Source organism: Maniola hyperantus, chromosome 1, assembly GCF_902806685.2.
Source record: "Maniola hyperantus chromosome 1, iAphHyp1.2, whole genome shotgun sequence".
Classification (NCBI taxonomy): Eukaryota; Metazoa; Arthropoda; class Insecta; order Lepidoptera; family Nymphalidae; genus Maniola; species Maniola hyperantus.
Genome location: NC_048536.1, coordinates 2,899,497 through 2,914,621, shown reverse-complemented (window position 1 = coordinate 2,914,621; position 15,125 = coordinate 2,899,497). Strand labels below are relative to the sequence as shown.

The 15,125-nt window shown below is 37.2% G+C and overlaps 1 protein-coding gene across 4 annotated transcripts in view; it reads left to right on the top strand.

The window, feature by feature from the left end:
- LOC117996993 (pseudouridylate synthase RPUSD2-like) overlaps positions 1-15,125 on the top strand; it is a 471,791-nt gene that overhangs the window by 358,421 nt on the left and 98,245 nt on the right. For 2 of the 4 annotated variants that reach the window (XM_034985167.2, XM_069500615.1), the window contains exon 2: positions 4,008-4,307. The exons of the other annotated variants lie outside the window; for them this stretch is intronic. In XM_034985167.2, coding sequence (XP_034841058.2) covers positions 4,125-4,307 — 183 coding nt within the window. In that variant the 5' untranslated portion in view covers positions 4,008-4,124. The remainder of the gene's footprint in view (positions 1-4,007; positions 4,308-15,125) is intronic. 4 annotated transcript variants of the gene reach the window in all.

Genomic DNA, 15,125 nt, shown 5'->3' with positions numbered 1-15,125 from the left:
CCTATGTCTAACTGTAGACGTCCACAGGCTGATGATGATGAATATTGCAGGACCCCCCAGACGTTACTTAACATTTTCTGAGAAACGGAGATGGACAAAAATTGTATGGACGCGTGGCCCAGAATGTACAGAGATGCCCTTTAATAGAAAAAATCTTCTTTTTTAAGAAAAAAAAGTCGCATGATGTTTAGCAGTCGTGACATTAAGTTTGTGATAGATTAGGCTTCAGCCTGGGGCAAATTTTGTCCATCTCGTTTGTGGAATACAGTAAGTAGTGTTAGTGTGTACTTTTAACATACGACAGCCAATTTATAAGTATGTACAGACCGCCGCAGAAAGTAATATTCATCGGCCTTTAGAATGAAATTTCGGCGTTGTAGAGCGTTGTCCCTGTCACTCATACCTATATGACGTTTTGTCGGTCTCAACTACAGAGACAATGCTTTACAAATCCGCTATCTCCTTCTAAAGGTCGATGTAGATTACTTTCTGCCGCGTGCTGTAAGTATCAGCTGCTAAAGGTACGCCTACCTAAAACATGAGAGACAAGAAAGCGAGTTATAGTCCGTACAAAGTGAGTTTTCACGCGCCATTTTAAGTCTATGTGTCGACTGTCATGTCTAAAATCGTACTTTTGACATGACAGTTGACATATAAAGTTAAAATGGCGAGTGATAACTCATTGTGTACGCATTATAGTAAAAATGTGTTAAAAAGCTTGCAAGCTCCACTTGCAGACACAGACAGACACAGTTTCGCATTTATTATGATGTTTTTATTTATAACTAGCTGATGCCCGCGACTTCGTACGCGTGGATTTAGGTTTTTAAAAACCCCGTGGGAACTCTTTGATTTTCCGGGATAAAAGTACTAGGCTACTACTGTCAGGTCTTAAACTATACTCATGCAAAAAATCACGTCGATCCGTTGCTTCGTTGCGACGGGATTGAAGGACAAACCAATAAACCAACAAACCAACAAACAAACACACTTTCGCATTTATAATATGGGTAGTGATGGGTACTGATTGCTTTCTTTTTATTTTAATAAAAACGACCTTTTGTAAACATTTTCCTCCTTCGCTAATCATCCCACAGCCTCTTATGAAAATTAACGTCCTCTTGAACACAAAAGCTATGTTTTGTCGAAGGAATGCCTTTTGGCTTCGATATCTCTTCCAGACGTGACAATGGCACTCCTTGACAAAAGCGTCATTTTCCATGAGGAATTTTGCGTAAAAGCGTAAAAGAAATGACGACAGATAAGTAAAATAAAAGGTTTGATAAGAATTTAAAAAAAAATATTGTAAACAACTGGCGCGATTCAATATTAACAAATTATGCTTTTTTTAATGTGAAAATATTACAACAAAGCTTAAAGCTAACCTTATCTAATTACTATACAAATCATGCCCGCATGGAATGGTGCCAAGGATACTGGCTGCATTTCCGCGCTGGACAGCCAGGCTGATTCAAAAAAATCTTTTTTGCCAAAATAAACATTTATTATGAGAGATCAGAGATAGTGATGCTATAATTAGTTGTTTATAAAACTTATGATAAAAACTCTGAAGCCGGAAATGTACTAGCGTGTCGTGTTGTGTCGTGACGTGTCAGAAGCGAGTCGTTTCAAAATACATTAGCTTGTCGTGACGCCTTGTTTCATGACTATCACTAACCATACTGCTTCTGACGCATCACGACACAACACAACACGCTATATTATATAGGTATGTTGTGTGGCGAGCTCGCAAGATTCACTCCCAAACACAAGACGAGTCGCAGGGAGCCGCTGGATCCAGGCAGCGGCGCAAGACCGTGGCGTGTGGGGGTCCCTAAAAGAGACCTATGTCCAGCCGTGGACGTCTATTGGTTGATGATGATGATGATGATGACATATCTCTGTTCCTTTACATGCCAAAGAGCGTGTAACTGACAATTTCGCTTCAGCTTTCCGCTTCGATAAAGGCGGATTCTTCGCGGAATTCCTTTGATCTATAAGATAATGATCCACATGTTGCGATCGGGAAGTATCTTTCGACAAACGTATTCGTAGGGTTAGAATAAGATTTACATCTCGCCGACGTTCACAGAATTCGAGCGTCGAAATACTTTAACGTCAAAGCAAAATAGATCTGAAATCCATCCAGCCAGCGGCAACATCGTAAAACAAAAATCGTGTAGTACTGAAAAACTGCTTCAGTATAACTACTCAAAACAATAATAATGTATGAGAAAAACAGACTTTTTTGGTTTTAAAGTCATTTATTCAATGATATTTACTGTACAAAGCTCCCGCCTGAGGCGCCTGTTATGAATTAATTTTATTGAAAGAACTCGAAACAGAGCTATTTAACTTTGATGTTACCTACTGAAGCTCGAAGCCTAGCAATCATCATCATCATCATCATCATCATCAAGCGATATATGTCCACTGCTGGACATAGGTCTCTTGTAAACACTTCCACACGCCACGGTCTTGCGGAGCCTGAATCCAATGGCTCCCTGCTACTCGTCTGATGTCGTCCGTCCACCTAGTGGGGGGGTCTTCCAACGCTGCGTCTTCCGGTGCGAGGTCACCACCAGCACCTTAGGACCCCAACGTCTATCGGTTGTACGAACTATGTGCCCTGCCCATTGCTACTTCAGCTTCGCAACCCTACCAACCTAAACCTAGCAATGCAAACTCTTAATAAGCCCACAGCATTTGTGTAAATCGACGAGCAAGTATATCCTATACGTGGAAACGAACGTATTTTACATGTCTGTTACAAATAACTTGTGGTTTAGTACTTTGTATTTACTGGTCACAGTTTAGCAACAAAATTGTAAGTACTAGATGAAACCGAAATACTTAAAATTTGATTTATTTATTTGTTTAGTTTTAGTGTGTTTTTATTGTTATGTATGTTTATTTAACTGGTGATTCTCCGACATGGTATTATCGAAGACTTTGTATAGCTTAACTTTATTACCTTTTTAAGGTTCTCAAAAGCAGAAAAGGAATTCTTATAGGATAACTTCGTTGTCTGTCCGTTTGTCGTGTCTGTCAAGAAAACCCATAGGGTACTTCCCGTTCACCTAGAATCGTGAAATTGGTATAAGTTATTATAACACTAATAACACTAAAGACCTACATAAAAAATTAAACCATGGTGGCCATTTTGAAATTCGCCATATTGGTTTTTAATTATTTGTTTTTATAGTGGAAATAGAAATACACACTCTGCGAAAGAAAATTTCAACTCTACCAATAGGTAGAGTTGAAATTTTCTTTCGGTGCATGAGTTACAGCCCGCTAACTGACAGACGGACGGACAGACGCACAGATGAACGGACAGAATCAGACTCCCGACTACCGATTTATATGGTGTCTAATAATAGCAATCATTACACGAACACGACGGAAGCACATGACTTGTCAATGGAAAATTGGCTTGGAAATAATACGTCTCAGTGTAGACTGGCCGCGTCCTTGGTGTCGCTTGGTGCTGACATGCTTCAAAATAAATGAGCGTACGAAAACTGTCGGAAAAATGTTCGTTTATATGCATTTTCTGGATAAACTCGCAGTGAAACGGCGTTGCAGTCAAGGGCTAACTTGTATCTGAATAAAAATAAAAATAAACTCCAGTTTTGTGGAAAAATGAATCCGATTTATTTACTTCTTTAGGGTCCCGTTCCCGAAGGGTGCCGACGGGACCCTACTTCTAAGACCCTGCCGTCCGTCTGTCCGTCCGTCAGCGGGCTGTATCTCGTACCGTACTAGATAGAGAGTTGAAATTTTCATAGAATGTGTAGTTCCGTTTGCCGCTATAACAAATAATAAAAACTTCAAAATGGCCGCCGTGAAAATTAAAATAAAACAAAAAGTGTTATTTCTACTACGATGGTGCGAGTCCAACTCGCACTTGGACGATTTTTTTCCGACCTCCTACTACTTTGAGAGGAACTCTTTCGGAGCTCTCTTAGCATTTTTTTGACTTATTTCTTTTTCTTTGTCCTCAGGTACATGTGAATGCGAAATACCAGTCCCAAATGTGGAAGTGTCGATAGTGCAGTGGTTGTGTTGATGTGGCTGGTCGGAAGGTGATCGAGCTGGCGTGGTACGGGGGTGGGGGGGCGATGCAGGCGGGGGGCGGCTGGTTCGTGCCGTGGACTATGGGGTTGCAGAAGTTCGCAGTCGCCTTGCCCATGGGGGGCGTAGTGCCGCTCGTACCTCCCATGCTGGCGGCCTTACCACCAGCTCCGCCGCCTTTGAGACTCATCGCACCGCCTTTAGCTCACCAGTCCCAGTCCGGGAGGAAGGTAAGCTGCAACTGGATGACACATTTATTTACCCACATCAGCTAAATCTTGCCCGACTTGATATGGTGATCATCATCATGATCAACCCATAGCCAGCTAGAGCACGGGTCTCCTCTCAGAGTGAGAAGGGTTTTGGCCATAGTCTACCACGCAGGCCATGTGCGGATTGGTAGACTTCACACACCTTTGAGAACGTTATGGAGAACTCTCAGACATGCAGGTTTCCTCACGATGTTTTCCTTCACCGTTAAAACAAGTGATATTTAATTACTTAAAACGCACATAACTCCGAAAAGATGCGTGCCCGGGATCGAACCTCCGACCTCCGATTAGAAGGCGGACGTCCTAACCACTAGGCTGCCACAGCTTATAGAAGAATCTTATAAAAGGCTTTAAACGCAACTAGTTGCCATCTGACCGTACCAAAGCTACGACACGGCAATGTTATCATACAGTATTAAAACTCGGCCGTATCTTTGGAATAAATACCTACAGCAGCGCGGTACGTAAACATGCGATAGGGCTGCCCGCCTTTCCAGGTAATTTAAAAAAACTTATCTCTGGATGCGTTAATGAAGAATTCATACAACCAAAAACTGCACAATATTTCTTACTCGTCATACTAAATTATTTGAACTTATTTTAGTGGAAAAATCGCGCGGTTATTAAAAAAACAAAACACCATCCGTTCGTCACTGCGGCACAGTCGCGACTGGCAGTGTCCCGAGCATAGAGCAGAAACAAAGAGGAGATGTTGTATTAAGATTTCCCTATGAAATATCGAGTGACATTTTGCGGGGTGAGGGGTTGTGGAACGCCGCCCACTTCTCAATTTTCCATCTGCGGGTTAGTAGCAAAACTACTCGCTTAGCGACCTAACACCAATATATTGATGTCACTACATAGTTCAGCTATCTCACACTAGATGTCAATAATCTAGAACTATTTTAATAATTACGTATAAAATTACTTACAAATGAAATGTGATACCATTCATAGCATCAGAACGTCTGTCTGAATAACTTTGACACGATAAAACACAACACTTCATCCTTTTGTTCTTAAAAACGCGAAAACACACCGATAATACGAGTCTCAATATATGTGAACCTGACGAACGCAGACAGCATACTAACTAAGGCCCCGCCCACAGTGATGACGTCAGGACCTAGTTGAAAATCACAGTGCACAGTTGCTTAGGCCAACTCCTCTTTGTTTCTGCTCTATGGTCCCGAGCATATCCCGAGATCGAGGCGCGTAGGTATAGCTCGCGTTTCGTCCGTTTGAATGAAGTTGGAATACTGTATGATAATATTACCGTGGCTACGATGTTAACCGATCACCGTCCTATAAAAAAACCGATAAGTCTAACAAGCTACTATGGGGCAGGGGACGATGCTATGTAACTTATTATCAAGTACGTCGTCAGCTGTAATGAGCAGATTTAAAGACTTCTGGATATTGTTTGTTTTTTCATAAATCTCTTCTTGAATAATATTATGGCGGTCTCTGAAATGGCTGGATACTGAAATGTCTCCTAATCTATACTTATAATAAAACTATTAATACTGGTACTGTACTATTTTAATGTAGATCACGGGTACAAAGGTACCACGATTAATTTGGCGTTTTTTATTTACGCCAAATTAACCGTGGTATGTACCCGTTATCTGCTTTAAAAATTATCGTTAAACCACGCAATAAGCTTAAAATCTCCATCTTAGGCTGCATCATCACTTGCCACCAGGTCTGACTGCAGCCAAGCGCTAGTCAATAAATTAAAAAAAACCGGGCAAGTGCGAGTCAGGCTCGCGCAACGAGGGTTCCGTACTAGTCGTATTTTTTCGACATTTTGCACGATAATTCAAAAACTATGATGCCCAAAAATAAACAAAACTCTATTTTAGAATGTACAAATGAAGACCTTCATATGATACCCCACTTGATATAGTTATTTTACTTCGAAAATTGAAAATACTAATTATTAGTGCATGACCACAATTTAATTTTTTTTGCATGATGTAACCACAAATTCACAGTTTTCAGATTTTTCCCCTAATGTCAGCTATAAGACCTACCTACCTGCCAAATTTCATGATTCTAGGTCAACGGGAAGTACCCTGTAGGTTTCTTGACAGACAGATAACAAAGTGATCCTATAAGGGTTCCGTTTTCCTTTTGAGGTACGGAACCCTAAAAAAAAATTGGTACTGTACTGATATAGAACTAGTACGAAACTGTACTGGTACTGGTCCAAACTGAAGTAACCTTAAATAAAACTCTTTGAAAGGAATTTTATTCTTGAAATAGAAAACTTGTGTTGAAGGGCAGGGCTGTACCAAAATAAGGAAGGAAAACAATTTGGCCTCTGTCAGGGCCAAATAGAATAATAGAAAAGAAGCCGCCACTTGATAAGGGTTAAAATATTACCGAACTCATATAACCTGAACCTTAATACTATTCTCCTGGAAGTAGACGTTTTTTCCTCCTTTGTATTACTAGTTTGCTATGTGAAAAAGTTCTTATTATTCCAATTTAATATTACCTTATCATCATGATCAATCCATCGCCCCGCCCACTACAGAGCACGGGTCTTTCCTCAGAATGAGAAGTAGGTATGCCACGCTGACCCAGTGCGGATTGGCATACTTGACAGAAAACTCTCAGGCATGCCGGCCGGTCTCATCCCAATGTTTTCCTTTACCGTTAAAGCAGCTTTAAAAAGTTAGAGGTGCGTGCCCGGGATCTAACCCGCGACCTCGCGTGTAGAAGGCAAACGTCTTTTAACTAGGCTCGCTGCGCTCGCGCTGCTGATTATTTTTGAGCATGTTGAGTTTATTCTTGTGTTTTACTGTCTATTGGACGGTAAAGTTCCACTAACCAGATACCTACTTACCCCTTCAAAACGAGCAATAGTTTTTTTTTTCAAGAAAATATTGACTAAGGCCCTGATAAAACCCCTCACGAAATCAGTTCTTGGCTCTGGCCATGGACTATTAAACAGGGTTAAGTAGGTAATCTGGTTAGTGTAATTTTTTGTAGTAGGTATTTTTCTGGATCGTCATAGGAATGTTTCTGCTATTATTGTGTTTGAAATAAAATACTGCACAGCATTGTCAGTATTATAAACGCAATTTTATTTTCCACTCGAAATAACGATCATGCACACCTGCTTTCTGCAACCTTTAATGGTAAGATCGCATTAGCGTTATGTCCAAGATATCCTGTATCGGAATGTTTGTTTAAGATGTTTAGTTTTTTATGCCCTTTCTTGGAGAACGAATCTTGTTAGGGTTCCGTACCAAAATGTTAAAAAAGGAGCGTCGAAATTTTAAAGTGGGTTTACTAGATCAAGTGGGATAAACTTCTCTGAAAAAATAAAACCAAGTCACGTAACCAAGTAGTATGATGTTTTAGAAATCAACAATAGACCTTTGCAAACTTACTTTTGGGTATCTCAAGTAAAAGATTTTTGTTTTAGACGATAATTAAGTAGTTTCACCAAATTACTATTTATATGGTTTTTTCCAAGCTACGGAACCCTCGATGAGTTTGGTACATAATAATATATTATGACAGCTTTTTCTAGACCTTGAGAAGTGTGTGCTTGAATATTAGTAGGATTCTTTTACCTGACTTAAATGGCGGCCACGCGCATTAGAAATTTGCGGGACTTATAGTGCAACGCATATGGCATAAGTTGGAAATATAGTCTAGTGCTTCTTTGACCTAGCATTTTCATAGTATTTCATCATCATCATCATCATGATCAACCCATCACCGACTCACTCCAGAGCGCGAGTCTCCTCTCAGAGTGAGAAGGGTTTTGGCCATAGTCTACCACGCTGGCCATGTGCGGTTTGGTAGACTTCACACACCTTTGAGAACATTATGGAGAACTCTCAGGCATGCAGGTTTCCTCACGATGTTTTCCTTCACCGTTAAAGCAAGTGATATTTAATTAATTAAAACGCACATAATTCCGAAAAGTTAGAGGTGCGTGCCCGGGATCGAACCCCCGACCTCCGATTAGAAGGCGGATGTCCTAACCACTAGGCTATCCTAGTAGTTAGTAGTTAATTATTCTAACCCAGATTTGTCAAGGTACCTTTGGCTTAGCGACCTACTTGATCGTAACAATTTTTTTCTTTAGTTTGCATCACTAGGTACCCAATTATAATTATTTTCAGTTTTAGAAGCAATAATACCTATACCTACTTATGACTAAAAACGAAAAAAAAAATTTAAATGTGATTTTTATTTCTTTTATTGTGACCAATTTACGTACCTATTCGTAACAAAAATAAATCCATTAACAAACAAAATACGTCGACAAAGAGCAAGTGATAAAAAATCGTTAACGATAATTACAAGCCATCGATTCAAAGCTAAAAGGATTCTTACACGCCATGAAGAAACCAAATAGAAATAAATATAAAGCTAATGACATATTTAACGGCTAATTTATTACTTAATGAATATGCTGGCGTCTATTGTAAAAACGTTCGACCCACCCGCCCGTTTGTTTTATTGATAACATTGATACAAGTTCGAAAACTATAGATACACAGTTACTTATTTAAACATAAACTCTACTGAAAGTGTCATGATAAATGTGCCAATTGAATTATACTCCATACTCAAGATAAGTAATGCCGTTTACGAGATTCGATTCGAGTAAAAAATAGTTTATTTAATTACATTTATTAAAAATCTTATCTAGATCCTAGTTATTCGCATTATTATGCAATTAAGTATCGCATGATTTAATATGGTGAAAGGAAATATCGAAAATACTTGTAAGCTTGAGAGTTTTCCATAATATTCTTAAAGGTGGGTGAAATCTGTCAATCCGCAATTAGCCAGCATCGTAGACTATGGCCTAAACCCTTCTCATTCTCAAAAGAAACCGACGCAACGATGGGTTAAAGTGATAATGATTACAAAACAATCAGGATATGAATTATAGCCGTGTATCCCCAGTAAAATAATAAAAGTAGGGTATGGGTTAGATACTTAATCTTTCATCCCATTTTGGCTTTTAGTTGTGCCAAATCAGCACTTAGTACTTCGCTAATATGATGGATAGAAGGAGCCACTTCAGATTTATAACTTTGGTTCATGCGAACTCTTTCACGCGTGTCTGTATATCGCGGTATTTGTATATCAATGGTCGTAATACTATTTTTTTGTCTTCAGCCCTGCATTGTTGGTGGGCACGTGGTTTAAAATTAATCCGTCTAAAATTAACATGTTCCTTAATCAATGTCTGTTCTCCGTCCCACTTTAATAGTAGTATTTAAGTTATAAATCACTTAGTAATTGCCGAGATGCTGCGTTTAAGATCATTTGCTGATAGACCGAGAGACAGCTGATAAAATATAATGTAGGTGGTAATTACATTAAATTTATTTTAATTATTTTTGAAACTATATTTATTTGTTTAAAAATATCACACTCAGTTGCACTAAATATTGTAAATATTCTCAACGCTAGAAATGACTGGATGCATGCTGGGCTTACAACAAATAAATAAATCTAAATCTAAATTCTTCCTATTGTGAACTTTTGATTAAAATGTATATCCACATTATCATTATCACCTTAAGTATCGATATCATTTATGTCTATTTGGTGTCATTTGAACTTAGCCGCAATACTGTAAATTGTTGAAATTTGGCATGAATTTATATGATCTTATATTCTGGAGTTTAGAAGTTCTCGACTGTGCACACGTGGTTAGTCGAAGCCCGACTAGTTTCAACGCTAAAATTAGTTTAAACGCTAAAATTATTTTAAACGCTAAAATATATTCTGGGGATTCTTATAACAATTATATCGCGGAAAAATATTTTATTGGGAAAACGTATCATTTATGCAAACGAAGTTTCATTCAACCGCTAGTATTATAATAATATAAAAGTTTCCTAACTACTGTCTTGATATTATTCATAAGAGTGAATCTAATCGATTCATCCGCATCAACAAAGAGACAATATTTTATTATTTCGTTGTAAGTCGTGCCAATAAACAAAATGATACAAGGTCACGTGACCTATTTTTTCTTTCGCTTACGTCTCCGAGCAAAGGGAATAAAGACAATTTCAATGAATGTTAATTGGACCGAGAAATCATATAATGTAGTCTTTCTTTTTAAATAAAACAATGCCTCCTCCTAAAAAGCTTTTTTTTACTTAAATTTACAAAAAAAATTACACGTTACAATTGTTGACTCTAGATTTACATATTTCTAAATGCTAATATATAATTCTAAATACTATACGTACCGACCCACCATTCAACAGAGTTCCTTTTTTTCTGTCATATTATTTTATTTGATCCATCACTGTCAATGGGAACTCATCTCTATATATAAAAATGAATCGCTGAATGTGTTGCTGATCGCAAATCTCGAGAACAGCTAAACCGATTTCGGTAATTCTTTTTTTATAACATTCCTTCAAGTACGAGGATGGTTCTTACGGAGAAGAAAATTTAAAGTATTAAAAAAAATTAAAGAATCGACTGGTAGGTGGTACGAAGTTCGTCGGATCAGCTAGTTCTAAATAAAAAAGCTAAAACCTAAAAACTTGCACTTACTATTATTTTTTGAGAGCCTACACCTAAATTATGTGAATAAGTTACGCTTTAATCATGTGAGTTGCACTTTCTACCTCTTTCTTGAATTAATGTATGACAACCTCAGCCGAAAGTTTTTCGTTACTCTCTCGGCCTATGAATTGCCCGCAAATTAGTGCTACAGGCATTTTACTGCCGAATACTTGGATTAAGTGGACTTCTATATAAGGAGATGTTTTGCAATCTTAATGTCTCACACTTAAGAACTGAAATTCAAAAAAATTTAACGATTTTGAATGAAGGTAGAGATTCTGTTCATATCTTTTACTTTTATAAAAGTCTCGTATAAAATGGCTTGTTTTATGCCCTTGTCGTACAATCTATTATTTTCATTAATTGTTCGCACACAGTCAAATTAAATTCAATAAGCCTTCGAGGTTATTTCCATTTTAGATATCATCGTAACGACCAAGTTGTAAGTTTTGAGTAAACAACTTGCTTACTAAATTAGCCGTTTCAGTAAAAAATATTAGGTGAACTAGAGTTATAAAATGGTTTGAATGGATGATAACTATACCAATATTATATTAATAGTTGATGCTCTCGACTTACGTTTTTGAAATCCCGTTGGAATTCTTTGATTTTCCGGGATAAAAAGTAGGCTATGGCACTCTCTAGCTCTTGAAATATATTCATGCAAAAAATCAAAATGAAATGTTAAATCAAGTTTCTTTACATGGATAATAATGAGTAACTGATTGTTTTCGCCGTTTGATCTCGAACCATTAATTGGCCAATAAAATTAAATTAATTGCTTGCTTGCCTACATTTTGTATTTGTGAATCGGTGTAGGCAATAAATTAGCAATTCTGCGTTTGTTCTCTACTAAATTTGAAGATATTGAAATAAACTTAGTACATTTATTACGAGATAACTTTTAACTACTTTATCTTACTAATTCGGAACTAAATAAAAACTCATAGCCTATATAAATCCTGCAAATTGCTAATGCGCGTGGCCACCGTTTTAGTGACGTCAGCACTAGACTGAAGTTTCGAACTGATGCTATATTTTTATTTCAGCTGACGTCAAAAAGACGTCATTTCGATGTTAATGAGACATGGTTCCAGCGCAATAGGAATTTGCGGGACTTATACTCATAACCTTCCGGTTAATAATGCCGGTCATAAAACCGGTGTTCTATATTTATAAGGGAAAATACTCCGGGATAGTTTTAACGTTAAACTCATAAGCTTCTTAGATAATCCGTCTTTATATTGGCGAAAATCGTATGAAAATCTGTACAGTAGTTTCTGAGATTATCCTAACAAAAACTAAAAAAAAATTAATATGTGTTCATGAACAAATAATTAGTATATTCAACGTTCAAAGTTAGATTAATATACCAAGTGGGGTATCATATGAAAGGTACCTGTACATTCTAAAACAGATTTTTATTTGTTTTTACGCATAATATACCTCTTCGATTTATCGTGCAAAATTTCGAAAAACTGCCGTGTACGAAACCCTCAATGCGCGAGTCTAACTCGCACTTGGCCGGTTTTTTTTCTTTTGAGTTACGGGACCCTAAAAACAGTAAAAATAAGTTGACATGTAACTACTTATCGTAGATAGTTTTTTCAAAAACAAAACAAGGGTGTCCTATTAATAAGATTCAACACTACCAATCGTTGGTTAACGCTGGGACCCAGTCTTATTTGCTGTTAAAGAGCCTCATTATTAACAAGCAAAATAAAACTGTAAACTCCAAACTATAGAGTTGAGAATCGAATTAAAGTGGCATAAAAAGATTAACAGATAAAAAATAAGGAGACGCTGTGGGAATATCATCACGATAGTTATTGAAAGTGAAACCTGTATCACTCGATGACATGCCCATATAAGGTAACGGGTTTTACGCATTACTGTCACTTTAATTTAAAGCGGTTCAAATTATATATCCTTTTATAGACACACTAGCTGTCGCAACCCGACTCCGTTCGAGTGGAATTTTTCAAAATCCTTTCTAAGTAGCGATCTACGTTATAGACAAATCTCAACGCAAAATAAATCAAAACAATCCTTTTAAAGTTATATTCTTTTACTAGAAGATGCGCCCACGTGGATGTAATATGTTTAAAAAATCCCGAGGAAACCATGGATTTTTACGGGATAAAATGTAGCCTAGGTATATGTTAATCCAAGGTATAATCTAACTCAATTCCAAACAGCCAAGTCAAGTAGTTTTTGTGTGAAACAGTATCAAACATACACACACGCGTACATACAAACTTTTGCCTTTACAATATTAGTGTGATGGAATTTCAGAAGAAATTCTTCGTTTTTTAGTTTAACAGACGTTTAGAAAATGTACCTACTGTTAGGTCTATTTGGTGATAGTGTGTTAGATGTATTGTGGAAAGTCTGGACACGGCCTAACACGCTCTGACATTTCTCCGAGAGTCCATGGTTTGGGATAGACTCTAGAGTCTAGAATGTGTAGTGTATCTAGACTCTCGGGTGACGCGCAGAACGGCGGCAGTTCATTGTACTTACTTGTAAACCAATTTAATAAGCAAACCGTGTTTAAAGTATGTAAAAGTATATTAAAGTGGTTTCATCTTAACACTACCAAAAAAAGCAAGAAAAAAAAATTCTCCTCGGACGCTTAAAGTTTCCCAGATAAAAGCTAAGTAAAAAAACAATTGCAATCCTAATGTATTTAAATGCATAGTAATTTCGAACAGATGGCCATTCTTCACATTTTATAAAAAAACCGGCCAAGTGCGAGTCAGCCCCGCCGCGCACCGAGAGCGCCGCGGTAGGCACTACACAAGAATTAAAACGGTAACGGCGGTTACGTACTCATCCGATCTGACTCCGTGAAAATACGTTCCTTTTTGTTTCGTAGATTTGTTCCTGTAAAATATACATAAACCTCTATTGATCATAATTATTATTAATAAAAATAAATAAGAATATTTTTTTACTGGGAAAGCTCTATCATATTATGATACCCTACTCCAATTTCAAACCTCCAAAGTCCCCCCCCCCCCCCCCCCCCCTTTTAAACTAAAAAATATCTGGCCACTATTATGTAAATCTAGGTAGGTATTCCAAATTTCATAATAATTGGACGGGCGGACGGATTGACTATTCGAAAGTACTTGTAAAAGTTTATTTGAATAAAAAAGATTTTTTTTTATTAGGAGTCCATTTTTACCATTTTGTTACGGAACCCTAATAAGAACTACACAGTAAATACTTCGCATAAATAGTTTATCGCAAGTCGCAACCCCTGCACATTACTAAGTAAGCCGGCGTCGATGGAATTTTTCAATCGCAATAGAATTTCTGCTAATTAGGTATGAATGCGCCTATCTAAATTATTCAAATGTCTATATCATTTGAGCTAAAATATATAGATAGATAGATAGATAGATAGAAATACTTTATTGCACACAAAAAATATTACATAACTATTACAAAAAAACTAAAACTAAAAAATAATTGTATGCAAAGGCGGCCTTATTGCTCACAGCAATCTCTACCAGGCAACCTTTGGTGAAAGGAGAAACTAGGTGTGTTGGATAGTACTTACACGCAATACAGAAAAATGAAGTAGTATAATATTATATAATTAACTATTTCAGTAATACATACATAACTATCATACATATACATAACTATTATAAATATCAATATATATATACAATCCATAATAGACCTACCGCTCCAAAGCACAAATTAATATACTATGAACTACATTTATCTTGAAGGTATTCAACCAATTTTTCCGCTGACTATATATACGGGGTGTAACCAGAACTCTACCAAAAACAAAGACAGGTGATAGTACGGCTGATTACTGATTCACCACAAAAAAACGCGAGAAAACCTGTATTTTTTAAAAGTTCACATTTTATTGCAAATAAAACATCTGAATCTGACTGACGTTAGAGGTTAATGAACGTTGCGTAAATAAGTCACTCGGATACAATGCCGCATCGTAGGTGGGGCTTTGACCCGAGTTTTGCATGCTGTACATTGCGGATTTGAAAAATACTAAATCATAAAAACTACAAGATAAGGCAAAACGGTTATTGAATGTTTACGTAGTATAATAATAACGCTTTTGCTTGCGTTCAGAACAACCTGTATTATACGTCTTGTGAATTGTTAAATCCTGCTTTCCACGTATCCAGAATAGAGCCATTTAGTCAGTTTTCTAGATCCCAT